This window comes from Typopeltis vanoorti, chromosome 3 (genome assembly GCF_054136105.1).
Source record: "Typopeltis vanoorti isolate ZY-2024b chromosome 3, IOZ_Tvanoo_1.0, whole genome shotgun sequence".
NCBI lineage: Eukaryota > Metazoa > Arthropoda > Arachnida > Uropygi > Thelyphonidae > Typopeltis > Typopeltis vanoorti.
This window is the reverse complement of record NC_143551.1, coordinates 80,915,743-80,938,461: the sequence shown is the minus strand read 5'-3', so window position 1 is coordinate 80,938,461 and position 22,719 is coordinate 80,915,743. Positions and strand designations below refer to the sequence as shown.

The 22,719-nt window shown below is 31.5% G+C and overlaps 1 protein-coding gene across 1 annotated transcript in view; it reads right to left on the bottom strand.

The window, feature by feature from the left end:
• The window catches only part of LOC150108314 (uncharacterized), a 220,779-nt gene that overhangs the window by 23,066 nt on the left and 174,994 nt on the right, over positions 1 to 22,719 (bottom strand). Inside the window, exons 26-33 of the mRNA XM_090390443.1 lie at positions 18,887 to 18,919; positions 18,428 to 18,460; positions 11,736 to 11,768; positions 11,435 to 11,467; positions 11,144 to 11,170; positions 10,853 to 10,882; positions 10,445 to 10,477; positions 10,153 to 10,185 (exon numbers count right to left, since the gene is read on the bottom strand). Coding sequence (XP_090246569.1) covers positions 10,153 to 10,185; positions 10,445 to 10,477; positions 10,853 to 10,882; positions 11,144 to 11,170; positions 11,435 to 11,467; positions 11,736 to 11,768; positions 18,428 to 18,460; positions 18,887 to 18,919 — 255 coding nt within the window. The remainder of the gene's footprint in view (positions 1 to 10,152; positions 10,186 to 10,444; positions 10,478 to 10,852; positions 10,883 to 11,143; positions 11,171 to 11,434; positions 11,468 to 11,735; positions 11,769 to 18,427; positions 18,461 to 18,886; positions 18,920 to 22,719) is intronic.

The window sequence follows — 22,719 nt, the reverse complement described above, 5'->3', positions numbered from 1 at the left end:
AGTAGCAGGTATATTGTTTTCTATTATTCAGATAGGATTTGAACCAGTCAATACTAACTCCACTAATGCTGTACTAGATATTTTCAGTGGTACTAGTAGTAGTAGTAGTAGTAGTAGTAGTAGTAGTAGTAGTAGTAGTAGTAGTAGTAGATTATGATGAACACATAATCTGCTAATTATAACAGTCGAATGCCTTAGATATATATTAAGAAAACGGCTGCTGCATAAATTCCTTCATTTATTCCACTATAAACTGTTTGGGGAACTCCAATAACGCTTTTTCGGAATTGAATCCATATCTAAACCCGTATTGATTAGATGTGTAAAATGATGTGGTATTTAAAGCTATTAAGCGTTTTTTATTAGGTTTTCAATAACATTTCAGACTGTGAATAGTATTGGTCTGTAATTTTTGACTTCATTTCTGTTACCTCCTTCAAACAGCAGAATAACTGAAACAATCTTTAAGTGTTCAATAAATTTTCCATGTTCAAAACATAGGTTTCTTCGAAGATACAATTGTGGTTGGTCGGTGAATTTAACGCTCATGTAAAATTGGGATTTTTGTCTGTTTTACTGTGTTCTTCCCTTAGAAAATTAGTGTTTTAGAAATACAAACCAAAACGTTGTTTTGTATTTCTTTGTATTTTGCTTGAAAACAAAGGCTATTACGATGACTCTATGATACTATATGCTATTGATGAACGAGTTATAACTTCAACTTTTCTCGGAGCGAAAATTAAGAATATAAAGGAAGCAATTCAAAAACAGAAAAGAAAAGTAAACGAGATCGTAATTGAAGTAAGTAGTAACGACTTAACTAGCGATAAGTTCAGTGCTTGAACACTTAGAGACACGGCTATTGGAAGAGGTGAGAGTGAAGGGTGAGAAAGTGAAAATATTAGGTATATTAGCTCGATATGATAAATATGAATTACGAAGAAAGGCTATGATGGCAACGATTCTATGCTTAGCTGTGTAAAAGGGAATGAAGCGAATTTTTGGATGTGAGGAGTGAGTTTGAGGGAAGATTGAATTTGTATGAGAAGGACGGCCTATACCTATGTGTGTTTGGTATCAGCAGGCTTTAAAAGCTAATAAATGGAATAAGACCTAACATAGAGAGGCTGATTATCATGTCTGTGCACGAATGCTAGGAATATCAGAAACACAGAGGTAGAGTGTTTGCCTTGATCAATATGTTGGGACCTCAAATTTTAGGCATTAGTGAGACCTGGCTATTAGAATTAGAAATACTAACTGGTACTTAGTGTAAATAGTATAGTAATAGGAGAGGACGTGTTGCTAATGATATCAAATGACTTGAATACAATTGATTCGAGTTGAGAGGTATGATTGTAGTACTACTATTAGATGTATTTCATGTGGCAGTGAGTTTGAAGCGATCTGATGTGAGCTGGAATCTAACAAGACCCATTATATAATGGGGGAGTTGTTACAGACCTCGTGAATCGGTTTCTAGCAATGAAGAAATACATCACCAAATAGAAAAGATGAGCACGAAACGAGTAATCATATTGGGAGACTTTAATTATCTAAATATTGATTGCGTAGCAGTAGAATCTCATGAGAAGAATGAAAAGGAATTTATTGAGCTGTTGCAGGACAACAAACTTCCTCAAGCAGCATGTGGATTATATATTCACAAGGTGTTTCAGTTAAAGACGTAACTATTCTGCCACCAGTTGGTGACAGTGATCGTGCGGTACTCACTTGGGAAGTGAGTATGTTTATGAATGTTCATTCAGAAAAGTTACATTCTGAACTAGAAAGCAGGAAATTATGACCAACTGAGAAGTAAATTGAATTCAATGGAATGGAATCGGTTGCTGAATGGAAAGAATATCGGCAGTGCATGGGAAGCATTTAAACAACATTTAAATAATGCGATATCAGAATGGGTCCCGATAGGTCGAATAATAAATAGGGTAGGAGTCAAATGGATGTGTAATAATCGTATGAAGCAAGATATTCGTAAGAAACGGATGATGTGAAAGGAACACCCTGTGCATAAGGATGATGTCCGTTGTGAAAATTATAAATAGCAGGCTAGAATAGTCACCGTTGTACGGAAAGCAAAATCTGAATATGAAAGGAAACTGGCTCTGCATGCACTGGCTCCCCAAAAGAATTCTATCGATATGCTGTAAGTAAAACAAAGAATTATATGAAAGAATAATTCTTCTAAATGTAGACGGGGTGAGAATAACAGATGCAGAAGAGGGTGTTCAACCTGCTATAGGCAACATTCAGCTCACTGCTACCCTTTCACCGGATGAAGAAACTCAGGTGTATGAGGACGAGGTATTAGATCTATTGCACATGCTGAATAATAATTCAACAATAGGGACTGGAGGGATATCAGCACTTGTGCTAAAAGAGTGTTCAGCTGAACTGGCCATTCCATTGACCAAGCTGTTTAATATGAGTCTTAGAATAGAAAATATTCCGCAGGAATGGAAAGAACATATTGTAATTCCATTGCCCAAGGGTGGTGAAACGTCCGAGGTGGTGGTGAATATTTTGGAAAAATTGGTTACCAATTTTTCCAAAATACGTCTGTAATATTGGTTAATATTGGAAATACGTCAAAATATTGGTTACGTCTGTAACCAATTTTTGGAAAGACGTCTCACACGAGTGCGCGTGTGAGTGATATCTGCTGAATCTGGTATCAGATTCAGCAGATATCTTATACAACAACATTAAACTCACACTGGAGGAAATATATAAGAAAGCTACAAAGAAAGTCCGAATTCGATCAAAAACAACACAAAATCCTTGGATAACACAAAACTTAATCCTAGAAATACAGAGAAAGGACGCTTCATGGAAAGAATTAACATATCCAAATAACACAACTTTAAAAACTGAATATAAGATAACAAGTAATCGCTTTACAACACAAATCAGAAATGCAAAAAGAAGCTACTACAGAGACAAACTAACCTCTGCACAAAACAACATGAAACAAACCTGGCATCTGATTAATGAGATGCCAGATTCTGTTCCCAACACCACTGCCTCCGAAACCATAAAACACAGCTTCATGAAAGACGCAAAACCTATCCAACAACTAGCAAATGACTTTAACCAATACTTTGCAGACTCCATCCAAGAACTTCACAGAAATATTCCCCCAATCACAAAACGAGACCGTCCACTTGGACCGCGATCAAAACAGACATTATGGTTCCCCAACCATAAAAGAAGCAGAACTTCTCTCAGCAATACATCAAATCAAACCAAACAAAGGCCCAGGAATAGATGGTATCAGACCTAAAGATATAAAGCAACATGCAACTAGTTTAAGTCCTATCCTACTAAAACTAATAAATAAAATATATAAAACAGGACAGATACCAAGTATGCTAAAGACCGACATAATTACACCCATATACAAACAAGGAAAAAGAAATTTAATCAGCAATTACAGACCCATAGCAACATCACCAATTATCAATCAAATTATGGAGCGGATCATGCTGAAGAAACTCACAGCATACACTGAAATCTTTAAAATTATCCCCAAAACACAATATGGTTTCAGAAAAATAAGGGAATGACATCTCTATTGGAAGACTTTACAAATGTAATTAATACCGCCTTAGACAAAAACAAAATAGCCATGGTAGTCTTTATATATCTAACCAAAGCATTCGATACACTTACACATCAAGCCTTGTTAGAAAAGCTGAGGCATGTTGGAATAGACGGGCCTCTTCACAGGTGGTTTACAAACTACCTCCAAAATAGAAAGCATATCACACGTATCGGATCAAACCAAAGCAGAGAGCTACCAGTAACCTGTGGAGTGCCACAGGGAGCTGTACTCTCCCCAACTCTCTTCAACATTTACACGCACGATATTATTCAGTTACCACTCAAAGATAAGATATTCCAGTACGCACACGATACAGCAATAATATCCATCCATAATAACGCAAGCATAGCCCAAACAAATATGCAACATGATATAAATCTGATCATAGACTGGTTCACGAAAAACTCCATACACCTAAACTCAGAAAAGACAAAATTAATGATATTCACAAATCCACTGACTCGACCAGCTGATAACAAATATATAACAATCCAACATCCATTTTCCAACATAAAAAACACACAGAACAGCAAAACCACTACAATCACTCAGGTTGAAACAATACGATACCTTGGAATTTACTTCGATGCAGATAGGAACTGGAATAGCCACATAAACCATCTACACAACAAACTCCGAACAATAAGTGGCAAACTCTACAGGTTAAAAGACATAGTTCCCATACGCCTAAAAACACTAATATACAAAGCACTATGCCAAAATATACTAAGATACGCTATAACAACGTATGCTTTCTGTGCACCCTACAAATTAAATAGATTAATGTCGCTACAGTACAAAATGACAAAACTGATCTTTTTGGAACAAAGAGAAAATCACCTTATAGACATTGCAATGGCAGAACACAAAATACTGACAGCAAAACATGTATGTCACTATGCAGCCTTGCTAAAACATTATTTCGATGCCAACTACAGGACAGTTAGAAATGCATACCGTATAACAAGACCTCAGACTACTAATTATATCACATATAAATACAATAATCACTACGGAAAGGCCACGCGAAACTTCTACATCCCAGACATGATAAACAAATTACCTTTTGAATACAGAAACCTTACAAACTACAATAGCCTGAAAAGAACTCTAAGGACATACTACGAACAAGAAACACGCACCCAAAATACCATACAAACTTAATGAAACACAATATATTCGCTCAGGCTTCCAGTTCAGCGACGCATCAGTACATTCCAATTTATTGTGTGTGTGGGGGGGGGGGGGCGTGTGAGTGCGCGCACACGATTTTCTCAATCATAGATTTCGTAGCATCCTAACACAGCAAAAAAAAAAAAAAAACATAATAACCAACTGGTGTCATCCTGATATGTACAATGTACATTGTACATATGTACATATTTGAAAAAACAATAAAAAAAATATATATATTATTAAAGAGGGCGCTGTGTAGGCATACGAACGGCTACACGGTGGTACCGCACTCCTGTTTTTATAGCTTTAAAGTGGTTCTAACTCCTGTTTTTAATTTAAAAGTGTCGAAAAGTAATTCTACTAGTCATGCTGAAGACAGTACAGTGATATATAATTCACCGAAATCGGCTAAGTAGAACACAAATTTTGAGTGCTGAAAAACTGAACAGAGGTCACCATGGTCACCAACGAGCAAAGCACGAAGGAAGTCACCATCTTTAAAGTCACGATATAGTTGCTCAAGTGAAGAAAGGAGTCATGAAGTTCAACAAGGATTTATCATCCGATGGAAATCCTATAACCTGTAAGAAATGCCTCAGGAATCTTCACTTTACATGTTCCAGAATTTCAGAAACAACCTGGCAACTTAAATCAAATTCAAAACGAGAGGAATAGGAATGCCTATGCTGCAGAGAGAACAATGGAATGTAGCCGATTACACTGGAGGCAGAATTAGATGATGAACTGAACAGACAAAAAAATTACAGGTGCATCATATAATTTGAAATCCGTAAATTTATTACTAGAAAAAGGTTTAGATATAAAAGCCAACTTAGTAGATCTTGTCCAAGAACTCTTTGATAAACATAACGAAGAAATAACAAATAAAATTAGGGAATATGATGATTTTGTTAAATTTAATAATTCAACAGTCAAAGGAGTCTTGCAAATGGTAAAAGACTTTAAAATTCGCATAAACGTATTAACTGACAGGCACCACAAATTGATGAAAGAGACATCCGAACTCCGTCAAGAACTTAATTCCCTAAAACTACAATACGAATTTTTAAATCAGCAACAACATAAAGTTGACCTTGTCATAAATTTTTCCTGAAACTGCATCCACAGAAAATCTCAGAGACGTAGTTTTAAAGTTAGGCTATGCAATTGACAACACCCCCTCCAACATAATGACATTCAGACCATAAATCAGATTCCTAGGAAGAACAAAAAACAAGGCATGCCACGACTCCACCAGTCATAGTTCGTCTGAGAAGCAAGTTCACAAGAGGCAATCTTATAAAAGCCAGCAGACTGAAAAAACAGTTTCAAGGGCTTAAGGATGCCAGATGCCAAGGACATCGCAAGACAATACACTAATCTTACTATATGAGTATTTACCACCTTTCAATCAGGATCTGTTGTACCAAGCAAGAAAACCAAAAAACATTGATAAAGTTATCAATTTTTGTGGATTTTTGTGGATCAGAGACAGCAAGATATTCTTGAGGAAGTCACAAACTTGAATCAAGGCCAATACAAATCAAAAGCTTGAAACACATAGAAATGCTGCCAGAATGAAACAAAAGACCCCTAATTAGTTCAAAAAGAAGATCTCAACACGATAAAAATGACTTTGAACCATCAGGCAGATGTAATAACACCAGAATACATCAGCAATTGAATCGATTCATGGAAACAACACACAGTAACAAGAACACAACAAACGAGAGGTCTCTCAATCCTACATATTAATATCAGATGCATTAGAAAACATTCGCTAACGCTACAAGCTTATTTGAAGAATTACACCGGTGTTGTTGTATGTTGGATCTAATAGAAGTAACCATTACTAATGACGAAGCAAGTGCTTTCCAAATTCCAGGTTTTCAATAGCATAGATCATGCTGCCAAACAAAAAGGAGGGATGGGATATTAATATTTACTAATATAAATTAATAGCAAAAGAAATTGTTTATCAGTTTGCGCATGCTGAAACCCTTTGCATGGAAATCGTTTATGCCACCGATTGACAGCATCCCATAATACTAAATGATATTTACAGGCCACCAAACTTAAACGTGATAAAATTCTTGCATGAACTTAATTCTTGGCTTTCACGCCAAAAATTATGCTCAATTGAATACCTAATGATACTCAGCGATATAAACATAAATATTGCAAATGAAAACCAGAACAGCACTGTACAATACCTAGACACACTATCCATGTATAACCTAAGACCAACAATAACATCATGTACTAGAGAAGAAATATTGGGAAATACTATCACTGCTTCCTGCCTAGATCATATCAACATCCTGGCAGCACCAAATAGTTACACTGCAGCAGTCATAAGACAATATCCATTCAATGCTCTACATATGAAAAGCAACACAAAAGCCACAAAGAAAGCTGCAAAAAAATCAGAATTCGTTCAAACCTCTGCACAAAACAACATGAAACAAACCTGGTATCTGATCAACAAAGATGCTATATTGTGCACCCAATACCACCGCCTCTGAAACCATAAAACACAGCTTCATGAAAGACGCAAGATCTGTCCAACAACTAGTAAATGATGTTAACCAATACTTTGCAGACTCCATCCAAGAACTGCACAGAAATATCCCTCCAATCACAAAACGTGATCTCCCACTTGGAATACATGAAAACATACATAATGGTTCCAAACCATAAAAGAAGCAGAACTTCTCTCTGTAATATATCAAATCAAACCAAACAAAGGCCCAGGAACTGATGGTATAAGACCTAAGGATATCAAGCAAGTCACAACTAACCTAGGCCATATCTTACTAAAATTAATAAATAAAATATTTAAAAGTGGGCAAATACCAAGTACATTAAAGACTGCCATAATCACACCAACATACAAACGTGGAAAAAGAAATTTAATCAATAATTACAGACAATTATCAATCAAATTATGGAGCAGATTGTACTAAGGAAACTCGCAACATATACAGAGAACCTTCAAATTATCCCAAAAACACAACATGGTTTTCAGAAAAATAAAAAACATCTCTCTTTGAAGACTTTACAGGCGTAATTAATACCGCCTTAGATAAAAACAAAATTGCCATGGTAGTCTTTATAGATTTGACGAAAGCATACACTCCCATATAAAACCTTATCAGAAAAGCTACCAGTAACCTGTGGATGCCACAGGGAGCTGTTCTCTCCCCAACTCTATTCAACATTTATATGCAAGATATTAACTAGCTACCTCTCAAAGGCAAGATCTTCTAATATGCAGATGATACAGTTATAATATCTATCCATAATAATGCAAGAATAGCCCAAACAAATATGCAGCATGACATAAATCTGTTCTTTGACTGGCTCACCAAAAACTCCATCCACCTAAACTCAGAAAGACAAAATTATTCTATTCAGAAATCCACCAGCTCGACAGTTGATAACAAATATATATAACCATCCAACATCCACTCTCCAACATAAAAAACATACAGAATAGTAAAACCACTACAGTCATTCAGGTTGAGACAACATGATACCTTGGAATTTACTTCAATGCAGGTATGAACTGGACTAGCCTCATAAACCATCTACAAAACAAACCCCGAACAATAACTGGCTAACTGTACAGTTTAAAAGACATAGTTCCCACATGCCTAAAACCACAAATATACAAAACAATGTATCCGTTCTGTGCATCCGACAAACTAAATAAATTAATGTCATTAGAGTACAAAATGATAAAACTGATCTTTGGGGAACAAAGATCAGTTAAATGTCAGAACACAAAATAATAATAGCAAAACACCTTATGTCATTCTGAAGCTGTGCTAAAACATTATTTTGATGTCAACTACAGAATAATCAGAAATACATATCGCATAAAAAGATCTCAGACAACTAATTATATCACATATAAATATAATATTCACTACGGAAGATCACACGAAGCTTCTACATCCCAGACGTGCTAAATAAACTACCTATTGAATACAGGAACCTTACAAACTACAATAGCCTGAAAAGCGCCCTAAGGACATACTATGAACAAGAAACATGCACTCCACACACCTTACAACTTAATGAAACACAATATATTCATGTTTTCAGTTCATCGCAATCAAACCAATAAATATTAACCAAGCAGTGTCATACTCAGATAACCTTCATAAATAAGCTTTGAGGATGAAAGATGAGAAATTACATATCAACCAAGATCCACAAAAAAAGAAGAAAAATTCCATATATTACATTTAAGTTCAGTAGTTACAGTGCTTAAATACATTAAATCAAAAATAATAAATATATATAACTAATTGTTATTGTATAACTGCTGTAAAAATCCAATGTCTATTCAACCTCAACTATAAATTGCCAACTACAGTAATTATTATTAATACATTATAGAGAAAAAAGGGAAAATTTGTATGGATTTCATTGTTACAAAAAAAAGAGAACTATATGCATTGTAAATATGTAATCATATGTAAATCATATGTGCTGTATATATGTAATCATAGTTTTAATAATGAAAAAGGATTGAATTCAAAAAACAACATGTAATCAAATGTATTTCTGATAATGTATGTATGTAATTAAATTCATTTGTAATGAAATGTATGTAATGTAATCAAATATATGTCATGTAATCAAATATATGTCATGTAATGTATATGTCATGTAAATTACCAACTACAGTAACTATTATTAATACATTATAGAGGTAAAAAAGGAAAATTTGTATGGATTTCACTGTTACAAAAATATAGAACTATATGTATGTATCATATGTAATCAAACGTATGTAATGTATATATGTATCTATGCATGTAAAATATATCATATGTAATTTATATGTAACATATGTAATTTAAATATGTAATCATGATTTTAATACTAAAATAATAATAAATTTTAGACCTCCCTGGAGTCAGGGACTCATCTTGGGAGGTCACATATTAAAATACACTTGCTATCATACTTATTTGTTTTTGACAATTTGTGTATATCATTTATTAATATGTGGTCAACAAATAAAACCAAGAAAAAACTCATATTTTTATCATACTTTTTCTTGAATTCATTAATATTACGTGCACATACCACACCAATGGCAATCCATTCGAATTACCTAACACTCTTAACCTCAAACATATAATTTCGAACCCAATCCTATTAAGAGGAAAATTACACTGAATTATTTAATTACACTGAAAAATTACACTGAATATTTCAATTAACTTGAATAATTTCCTTACACTGCATTATTATGATATATACATTATTAAAATGATCACGTCATGGTTAAAATGGCTTTAAATTATCAATATGATTATTTCATTATTTCTTACTTGTGGGAGTTGGCTGTCTGGTAGTAGTTGTGCCTGTAATATAATTATGTGAAAAATGTATTAAGATAACTCTCTTAACATAATTTCAATATACAGTAGTATTTCTATAAAGATTAATCATTTTAATATTTATTTACAGATCAATTAAAATATATATTAAAGCATATGAAATTTTCTTACTTTTAGTTTTTCATTTTGTAGTTGTTTAGATGTAAGAAAATTTAACGTAAATGATTAAGTTAATTAATATAATTTTAAACAATATATCTTAAAAGTTTTGATATTTTCTTACTTGTGGTAGTTGGCTCTCTGGTAATAGCTGTGTCTGTAATACAATGAAATGAAAAACGTATTAAGTTAATTTTTGTAACATAATTTAAATATTCATTAATATTTCTATAAAGATTAATCATTTTAATATATTTCTTTACAGATCAAATAAAATATATCTTACAGCATATGAAATTTTCTTACATTTAGTTCTTTGTTTTGTGGATGTTTAGATGTAAGTAAATTTAAAGGAAATGCATTAAGACATTTAAAATAATTTTAAACGATATATCTTAAAATTTATGAAATTTTCTTACTTTTAGTTCTTCGTTTTGTGGTTGTTTAGACGTAAGTAAATTTTAAGGAAATGCATTAAGATATTTAAAATAATTTTAAACAATATATCTTAAAAGATATGAAATTTTCTTACTTGTGGTAGTTATCGGTCTGGTATGATGGACTGTAATATAATGAAATGAAAAACGTATTAAGTTAATTTTTCTAACATATTTTAAATATACAGTAATATTTCTATAAAGATTAATCATTTTAATATATTTCTTTACAGATCAACTATAATATATCTTAAAGCATATGAAATTTTGTTATTTTAGTTATTCGTTTTGGGGTTGTTTATATGTAAGCAAATTTAACGGAAACGTATTAAATTAATTAAAATAATTTTAAACAAGATATCTTAAAAGATTTGAAATTTTCTTACCTAACATAGTTCGCTTTCTGGTGATAGCTGGATATGTAATATAATGAAATGAAAAACGTATTAAGTTAATTTTTGTAACATCATTTAAATATACAGTAATATTTCTATAAAGATTAATATTATAATATATTTCTTTACGGATCAACTATCATATATCTTAAAGCAGATGAAATTTTCTTACTTTTAGTTATTTGTTTTCGGTTTTTAGATGTAGGAAAATTTAGCGTAAATGTATTAAGTTAATTAAAATAATTTTAAACAATATGTTTAAAAGTTATGAAATTTTCTTACTTTTGGTAGTTGGCTCTCTGGTAATAGCTGTGGCTGTAATATAATGAAATGAAAAACGTATTAAGTTAATTTTTCTAACATATTTTAAATATACCTTAATATTTCTATAAAGATTAATCATTTTAATATATTTCTTTACAGATCGACTATAATATATCTTAAAGCATATGAAATTTTCTTACTTTTATTTATTCGTTTTGGGGTTGTTTAGATATAAGTAAATTTAACGGAAATGTATTTAGTCAATTAAAATTAAAATAATTTTAAACAATATATCTTAAAAGTTGTGAAATTTTCTTACTTGTGGTAGTTGGCTTACTAGTAATAGCTGGCTCTGTAAAATAATGAAATGAAAAACGTATTAAGTTAATTTCTGTAACATATTTTAAATATACAGTAATATTTCTATAAAGGTTAATAATTTTAATATATTTCTTTACAGATCAACTATAATATATCTTAAAGCATATGAAATTTTCTTCCTTTTAGTTATTCGTTTTGGGGTTGTTTAGATGTAAGTAAATTTAACGGAAACGTATTAAATTAATTAAACTAATTTTAAACAATATATCTTAAAAGTTGTGAAACTTTCTTACTTGTGGTAGTTGGCTTTCTGGTGATAGCTGGGTCTGTAATATAATGAAATGAAAAACGTGTTAAGTTAATTTTTGTAACATCATTTAACCTCCCAACCGTCTGGTGTGGATGATATAGTCAACTCTCCCTAGCTTTTTTCATGGATCAAAACTTCTACCTTTTATCATGCCATTACCTTCCTTTGCCGTTAATCTCGTTATGGCTATTCTATAGCCATTAGTGGATTAACTGTTGCTGAGTGACCTTGTGTCCCCCTGTCTTTACGTTTATTGCGTTGCTTAGAATTTCATTTACTTTCCTAAGTTATTTGACCTTTCTTGCCTCTAAAATGATTTATTGTGACTCTTCCCAAAAATTGAAACGAATTTCACATATGCGAAAGAAATCAATCCTGAAATGACCACTGATCAGCTTTTGCAATGAATCTATTTAGTGATAGTAAATTTGATCTATTTCATTATACAAATCAGTGAACCGGAAGAGTTGCGCTGGTTGTTCTTTCCCTTTACGTATAATAATTGAATACTTTTTTTTCGAATTTCAGAATTTTCAAATGTTTGCTTTGAAAATATTATGTCAAATATTAATATTTTTAAATAATATTTATTGAAATAAATATATCCTTTTGCTTTCATTTCTAGCCAAATAAAAAATTGAAATTTCATTTCTAGCCAAATAGAAAACTGAAATGCGATGATCCATTATATGGATCATCGCATTTCAGTTTTAGAAACGATTTTTTGTTATTCATAAAGACAAAAATGTTAAAATGCTAAATTGCATTACTCGGCTTCCGATTGTGTCTTTTTGGTATCAAAAACTACTCTAAATTTCTATACAGGTTTGAAAGCTTTTCTAGACATCATTCAAAATCAATTACTTAATTTTACCATTGTGACAAAAGATATACGACAATCAGATTGTACCGTGAAACTTCTAATTCTGTTCTATTTATTTGCAATCTAAAACCAGCTGTTCTACTGTCCGCTGAAATTATGTGAAATTTTAGAAATAATATGCTATATTTTCACCATGCAAAATTGTTTATATGCATACCACACAAAAGAAAGTTCAGTAGTATTATTTTTGTTTGTTTTTCTTTAAAAAATCTAAATATTACTTCTGCTGCTGCTGCTGGAAGCTATTTCTGAAATAATCGATGTCTCATAAATACTTGGTAATATCCTCTTAGCTGGAGGAAAAGTTGAAGGCTTACTCAGTGCTATTGAGAAGAAAGGGGAGAACACTAAAGTCACACTAAAGTGCCTCAGGGTGTAGTGCAGAATATGTCAAGAATGTCTTGTTTCCTTTTCGATTGTTGATACTGACATTTCGTTTACATGCTTATACATTATTTATGCCAAAATAATTGCTTCATTTATAATGATCAGTTTCACTTTTATTATCAAAAATTAGAAATTAAATCATACAATTATCTTGAAAAAGAGGATTTGAATTATTTTCAAAGAAAAGGTGCATATGCGTTTCATAATCTTCTTTTTTTTGGGGGGGGGGGAGATACAGACCTAATCAATCTGCGGATATTTCAGATAATTTATTTCATAAATCGTTCGCAAGACAGCTGTTACAAACGTAAATCACTTGGGGAACATACCCATTCATTTTAGCGTAAAATAGTAACAAAGGTTCAGTTACTTTAGATATGTAATCTAGAAGAAAATGTTATGTCTGCTGAGATTAGAATCTTACGTGAATAATTTTACTGACATGAATTCTCTATTCGTTATAATTTACCAATTTCCAGATTTTTTCACTCATGCAGACTCCATGTTATACGCAGTGATTTCTTCTTTGTAATACAAGAAAAAAAATCAGATAACAGAAGAAAAATATGTAGTATTTTCTTTTCCACTGGCTGAATTTACAATGTTCTTTCTTTGTGTTTTGAAGAGAAACTGCAAATTACTTTTTTCTTACTATTTTTGCCATTATAACATCTCATATAATTATAAGAGTGACATTTTACCGTTTTTCTCCCACACGAGAAACAGAAATAAGGTAGTAATAATATTGTTGATTATGTCAAACTTCATTGTAGCAGAAATTTTTATTACAAAACTTTGTAATATATATCTCCGAAACCAGAAATTTGGAACCCATATCACATCAACGTTGAGTGTTGGCAAGGTGAAAATGTTCCCGTTATTATTTATATATTTCATTTATTAACTAGAGGGGCTATGTCCAACCCCCGGTGTTCCGGTCTGGTATGCCAGTTCTCCTTCAATTGTGATAACTCGAAAGGGGGTTCTGCCCCTGAATTCTGATGACTCGAATTTTGAAAACTCGACACTCAGGGTAGCCTGAGTTTCAAAACATTTCGAAAAACATGACATAAAAAGGCTTATCATTTTATATACATATATATATAGGGTAGATTTTATTTCATTATTTTTTATTGTTTTGGTGAAATATTTTACCTGGAATACTCTTTCCAGTTCCAGAGGAACTGGAAAGAGTATTTCAGTTCCTCTTATATTTTATTCCTCGAAAATGTCATTCTGTGTCATAAAGAGAACTTAAAAATTCGCCTTCAAGATGAAAAGGAAACAGTTCATTCAGGTATCCCTCTATCAATATTTGTAGTCCTGAAAAGGACTGTTTTTATGGCCTTGAAAACAAACATTTTTTAATTCATACTGTTCAGAATTTAAAATTCTTGAACAGTGTGGAACACCTTGAAGCAAGGGTAAACACACAAAGCAGTTTTACACTCAGGGCACCAGATTTTTGTTTCCTCTCTGATATTTTTTAATTACATACATAACATTTGAGTGCAGGTTTTTTTTTTTATTAGCCGTTGGTGGTAGATTTTCGGGAAAATGGTTGGAGTTAGCAGCATTCAACCTCAGATGTCTGGCAGGATTTCCTGCTTTTCTGCTTGCTGAAGAAGGCGCATGTGCATGCAGCAGTGCTTTCGCAATTTCTATTCTGTATTCTAGATATGTTATGGTAGACAAACATTTTTTCTTGTGCAGGAGGAAACTGTTCCAAATAACAAAATCTAATACATGTCCAAACACTTTTTTGTAATATTTTTTATGCTGTTTCCTCATTACAGAGTAGAATGATAGCTGCTGATCGCACCTGTCGACTCCACCATAGTGTCGTTGTATGCACACACAGCAATGGGTTTTTCTTTCTTCAAACCATGCTTCTCCACGAATTCCGTTGATGGATTGTGCAGAGAAGACAGCAGAAAAACATCTTTTTTGTCTTTCCAACGTAGTGCAAAGACTTTCCCTCCCTGATAAGCTCGGATTTCTCCCTTCGATGGCTTTCCTGATGCCAAATCTGGAAGCATATCTCGCCTTTTTGCATTTACAGTACCATCACTATCTGTACAATACTGTAAAAGCAAATCAGCGAGTTCAGGACACATAGTAATTTTCCATTGTAATGCAGTAACCTTTCCCCAGTAAAGGGTCTCTCAATATCAGACAATATACATAAATAATATGTATATTGTCTGATTTATAATTTGCTAATTTATAATAATCACCACATAGTTTCAGTATCGAAAAATTAAAGTTATGTGGAACAATTACTAGAGAAAAATAACGAATTAAATAAAAACTGTACCTATGTTTCATAAGTTTTCGGGTGTGTGATAGTAATGCCACGGGGGGGGGGGGGTTAAACTATCAGAGGCGAAATAAAGTTCAATTCTATTGTGAAAGGAAATGAAATTTTGATATACATATTTTGAATGATAAAAATAAGCATACCTATCCCTTACTTTAAAAATTGGAGAATAAAATATCTGAATTATGCAGAAAATATAAATTTAAATCATAACTGTTAATTTCATTTTGTAATGACCAATTATACAAGGAAGCCAAGAAAGTGAAAGTACAAAGAAGAGTAGATTACTATACAACATGAAGAAAACATTTAGTAATATGATTAAAGAATTTCATCTTATTCTCTATAAAGCAAAGTTGCTCAAGCGTGTCCTAAAGGAAATCTGTGAAGTATTATTCGATTTCGAAATTTTGTACAAAAATAAAAATAATATAAACTGGAACGTCGGCAGCCGGTTTTCTTTTCTTTTTTTAAAAGAATATTTCAAGTAATTATCGTGGATTAATTTCTTCAAGAACAAAGAAAAATCTTTTGTCTAGTAAGCGATTAGAAAAAAATTAGCGCAAAAAAATAAAAAATTAAATTGGTTCTCCAAGGTAAGGCTTTGTTCACTTAAATATTTTTAAGTGAACAAATTATACAAGAGCTTTATTTTGTCCAGGCATTAAAATTGTATTATACAATAAAAAGAGAAAACAAAAATATAAATAATTTCTCTATTTTTAGTCTATCGTATATAACTAAAATCCAGTTGACCAGCATGGAACAAGGAAGTGCGTTTCTAGTTATAGGCAGCTGAGAGGCAGCTACGAACGCCAGATAATCCGATTAACCGTTCTCTTCAGCGTGAGGGTTTATCACACTTTCTAATGGACATGAGGGTCAAATTGGACTTCTTATCCAGGTTCTTTAAACAGGTGGGCTGAAACATATCCAGATTTAGTTGGACGTCTATAGACGTCCTAGCTGTTTGGAAGGTTAAATATACAGTAATATTTCTATAAAGATTAATCATTTTAATATTTCCTTACAGATCAATTAAAATATATCTTAAAGCGTATGAAATTTTCTTACTTGTGGTATTTGGCTCTCTGATAGTGTTGTGATTGTAATATAATGAAATGAAAAACGTAAAAAAATAATTTTTGTAACGTCATCATCACCATCATCATCATCATCATCATACGTATCAAGGATTTAGGCCTTGCATGGCCTGTTCCGGCATTAGAAGTCATCGTTGAATCGTTTAAGAGGACATCCTGGTTTTCTTTTTCCTAATGGCTTGTACTTTAAGGCTTGTTTCGGTAATCTTTCTGTTTTCATTCTTTGAACGTGTTCCATCCATTTATGTTTATATTTTTTAATTTTTTCTATTACTGGTTCTTGGTTTAATTCTTTCATAATATCTTCGTTTCTTTTGTGATCAAATAGGGTATACTTTGCAGTTTTTCTCATAAACTTCATTTCTGCTGTTGTTAATCTTTGTTTGTCTTTTTGTTTTATTGTCCAGATTTCGCTTCCATACATTAAGACCTGTAAGGCTAATGTATTGTATACTTTTAGCCTGGTTTGTTTTTGAACTAGGTTTGGTTTAAATATAGAGTTAATTACACCTGTTATTTTTAAATATTTTGCAGTTTTTACGTTTATGTCTTTTTCATTTTCATATGTGATCATACATCCTAGGTAGTTAAATGAATTCACCTGTTCTAAGATCTTGTTATCTATTACTATTTTAGTTCTTGCTGGATCTTGTCCTTTAAAGGCCATAGTTTTTGATTTTTCCGTTGATATTATCATACCATAATCTTTGGATATCTCATTTAGATTTAAAATAGCTTTCTGTAAGTTATCTTCAGAATTTGTAATTATTATTTGGTCGTCTGCAAAGAGGAGAGTGTTTAAGTTAACTGTAGGTGAAAGTTTAATTGCTTGCTGTAAATTTTTACTCCATTTTATTATTATTTCATTTAAGTATATATTAAAAAGAGTTGCTAAAAGGGGACATCCCTGTCGGACCCCTTGGTTTATCTCTCTTGTATATGATAGCTCATGATTTAATCTTATTTGTATTTGATTATTTTCATATATACTTGTGATAGCTTTTAGGATATTATTTGGTATTTGTCTTTCGTTTAATATGTTAAATAATATGTTTCTTTTAACTTTGTCAAATGCTTTTTCAAAGTCAATAAATGCAATATGTGTTTCTAAATTATATTCTCTTCTTTTCTCTATTATTAATTTTAGGCAAAAGGCTGAGTCTATACATGATCGTCCTTTTCTAAATCCATTCTGTACCTCTAGAATAAAGTTTTCGGAATATTTCATTAGTTTGTTATTTAAGATTCTGCTATATATTTTGTAACAGGAATTTAGTATACTGATACCTCTATAGTTTTTAGGGTCATCTCTATTATCTTTCTTAAAGATAGGAATCACAATTGCTTTTTTCCATTCTATTGGGGGAATACCAGTTGAGTAAATTTTATTTAAAAATAATGAGTCTTTCTTTGAATCTTGTTCCTGCGTATTTATATAGTTCTGAACCTAGCTTTGTAACGTATTTTTGTGACGTAATTTAAAATTACAGTAATATTTCTATAAAAATGAATCATTTTAATATTTTCTTATAGATCAATTAAAATATATCTTAAAGCACGTGATATTTCCTTACTTTTAGTTGTTCGTTTTGTGGCTGTTTAGATGTAAGTAAATTTAACGGAAATGCATTAACATATTTAAAATAATTTTAAACAATATATCTTAAAAGGTATGAAATTTTCTTACTTGTGGTAGTTGGCTCTCTGGTAATAGCTGTGGCTGTAATATAATGAAAGAAAAACATCATATTAACATAATTTAAAATTACAGTAATATTTCTATAAAAATGAGTCATTTTAATATTTCCTTACACATCAATTAAAATATATCTTAAAGCATATGAAATGTTCTTACTTGTGGTATTTGGCTCTCTGATAGTGTTGTGATTGTAATATAATGAAATGAAAAACGTAACAAGATAATTTTTGTAACGTAATTTAAAATTACAGTAATATTTCTATAAAGATGAATCATTTTAATATTTTGTTATAGATCAATTAAAATATATCTTTAAGCACATGAAATTTTCTTACTTTTCGTTGTTCGTTTTGTGGTTTTTTAGATGTAAGAAAATTTAAAGGAAACGTATTAAGATAATTAAAATAATTTCAAACAATCTATCATAAAAGTATGAAATTTTCTTACTTGTAGTAGTTGGCTCTCTGGTAATAGCTGTGGCTGTAATATAATGAAATGAAAAAAGTATTAAGATAATTTTTGTAACATAATTTAAATATTCATTAATATTTCTATAAAGATGAATCATTTTAATATTTTGTTATAGATCAATTAAAATATATCTTACGGCATGTGACATTTTCTTACTTTTAGTTGTTCGTTTTTTGTTTATTTAGATGTAAGTAAATTGAAAGGAAACGTATTAAGATAATTTTCCACGTCATTAGCTATAATGAAATAATTTGATAATTGCAAATAATGTTAATACACTGGGTTATTGAACATAAATATATTATTATATTAAACAGATTAAATATGTTGGTAAAATTTACAAATTCCCTTACTTGTTATCTGTGTGTTAAGGCTTCATAGCTGGGAGAAACTCATTTTAGAAGTTTAATTGAGTGAAACAGATAATTACTTTAAAATAATTACACTAAATATATACGAATATAGTGAACTACTCGGGTTTCTAATAATTTTTACCCTTATAGGACATTAGTTGATCTTCGCACCGATATGAAATAAGTACTAAAAAATATCACTAATCAGAAAATCTTCGATTGCAACATATGGATAATCTCTTAATATTCTTTGCACACTGAACTATTAAGAATAAACTCTACTTATATAATATGTTAAAATTACATAGCTGTAATTGAATATACAAATCAAGCTTAGCTAGATTGCTTTGTGTTAAGTTCTCTGATGCTATGATCATATCAAGTACTATCAAACCTCATGTTTCTCTCCATTATAAACTTTTCAGGTAATTATCTCTTGGCAGCCGTATAAATTCCATTTCCTTCCCTCTTGTGATCATTCCTCCTCCTCGCAATTAATGTCCCCATACTTGAAATCTCCTATAATACTCACTTGACCTACATTCGTAAAATTTCCCTTTTACCTTCGTTTTCCCTTCGGATTATATCAGCAATCTATTATATTATATCTTGTTGATCTCTATCTCACACCAGATTACCTCAAGTGAGCTGCCTTGTGTCATCCTGATGTAGTTTTACTGTTTTTGACTTTAATTATTATGTAATCATTAGCACTCTCCATTCCCTTCCCTCTGTCCTCTGAAAATACTATGTCCCTTGCATTCTATTCCTACGACTGTATCATCCTGATTCAACCAAGTCTTCTCATTAATGCTCCTCTTTCTCATTCTGTATACTTCTAGCATTATTGTGCATAAAGCACATTACACTGTAATAATGCAATAAACATAATGTTCAGACATTATCAAAAAGGTGAAGGAGGTTTTATTTCGTGGAATGAAAATATAAGTATTCTGACCATAGAAATAAAATAAATTTTAGTGCAAGATTCTTTATAAAACCACTGAAATATGGAACAGAAATCTATTCGTATGTGGAATACAGATGTGAGTTGATTTACAAGTAGTGTGCATTATTCTTCAGACTAATTAATGCACAGTCATCCGAACTGAAACTTAATTATTGATTACCTCACCCACTGATCCTTTCACTGTTTTCTTCTAATTACTCACACCATTGATCTTTTCCGTCTTAAAAGGCAACACTAGCGCCTAATCTCTCGCTTTATCACATATCAGAGATTGAACTTGCATTTTTGCTGTTTTAACATCTAAATCTGAACCTGTCAAATTCTGTCAAGTTGTACGTTATCTCTATCGCTCTTCTGACTTTAAAAAATATTGAAAACATTTGGACTTTCCTTTCTTCTTAAATCAGAAATCACAACCGTAAATTGGCCGTGCAATCACTTTGTACTGCAGTGACCTCATTTTGATAGTTTTAAAAAAGTACCAGGACGATGCCCTGGTCCTTTTTTAAAACTATCAAAATTTTTAAATTCATTATAATAAATTATAAGAATTATAATAATGAGAGTTATAATGCATTTCCAGTTTTCGGTCAAAAAATACAGCTTGCTGCTCTTGTCATTTTCGTTTCAGAAAACAAGGCAATCTCTCTGCCATATAGCCGTCGCAATAATAATAATAATAATAATAATAATAATAATAATAATAATAATTTTTTTTTTTACAAAGAAAATGAAATGAAGAATTTATTTAAAAAATCATTACTAAGATAAATCACATATTTAACTATAAACTTACCTTCATAAATACGAGGTAACAAAATTCATTCAGCAAGCTAATAATATAATACACATTAATACAGGGAGAGCGAACTGGCATGTAAGAAAATTTGGCGGATATGTGAAAGATTTATAATATTTTTTTTTTATTGTTCTTTCTTTCAAATATTTACATATGTACAATGATCATCTATTCAGTATATTATTTTACAAGGTTCAGCACTTTGTGCTACATATAACGAGATTTAAATAGTAATGATGATAACAGTTTTTTTTATATAACAATCATAATAATAATTTACAATTATATTGTTCAGAGTTACATAAGTTGTATAATATTACATGTTGTGGTTTACTATTTTTTTTTTCAAGTTTGAAAAGGTGTGATTATACAACAGTATTTACACATATGCAATCTGAATATTATGTGTCCTTTTTTTTTTTCACAAACATACGGTGTAAACTCCTGATTTACTTTTTAAAATAATTTTTTTTTTACGTTGCATACATTTGTTACAGTTATTATATACATTATATACATTTGTTACAATTATTATATACATTACATTCATTTGTTTACATATGATACATTACTTACATTTGTTTACATGTGATATTTACATTACGTACATTGGTTTACATATAATACATACATTGGTTTTCTTGTGATACGTACATTACATGCATTTGGTTGCATATGATACATCTTGAATGAGAACTAATTTTTTTTCCTTTCATCCTCGAAGCTTAAATGTAAGCTTATCTGAGGATGACACCAGTTGGTTATTATGTATTGTATTTTTTTTTTTTTTGCTGTGTTAGGATGCTACGGAGCCTATGATTGAGAAATTCGCGCGCGCGCACTCACACGCACACGCACACGCACACACGCACGCACACACGCTCGCACGCGCACACACACAATAAATTGGAATGTACTGATGCGTCGCTGAACTGGAAGCCTGAGCGAATATATTGTGTTTCATTAAGTTTGTATGGTATTTTGGGTGCGTGTTTCTTGTTCGTAGTATGTCCTTAGAGCTCTTTTCAGGCTATTGTAGTTTGTAATGTTTCTGTATTCAAAAGGTAATTTGTTTATCATGTCTGGGATGTAGAAGTTTCGCGTGGCCTTTCCGTAGTGATTATTGTATTTATATGTGATATAATTAGTTGTCTGAGGTCTTGTTATACGGTATGTATTTCTAACTGTCCTGTAGTTGGCATCGAAATAATGTTTTAGCAAGGCTGCATAGTGACATAAATGTTTTGCTGTCAGTATTTTGTGTTCTGCCATTGCAATGTTTATAAGGTCGTGATTTTTTCTTTGTTCCCAAAAGATCAGTTTTGTCATTTTGTACTGTAGAGACATATATCTATTTAATTTGTAGGGTGCACAGAAAGCATACGTTGTTATAGCGTATCTTAGTATATTTTGGGATAGTGCTTTGTATATAAGTGTTTTTAGGCGTATGGGAACTATGTCTTTTAATCTGTAGAGTTTGCCACTTATTGTTCGGAGTTTGTTGTGTAGATGTTTTATATAGCTATTCCAGTTCATATCTGCATCGAGGTAAATTCCAAGGTATCGTATTGTTTCAACCTGAGTGATTGTAGTGGTTTTGCTGTTCTGGGTGTTTTTTGTGTTGGAAAGTGGATGTTGGATGGTTATATATTTGTTATCAACTGGTCGAGTTAGTGGATTTCTGAAT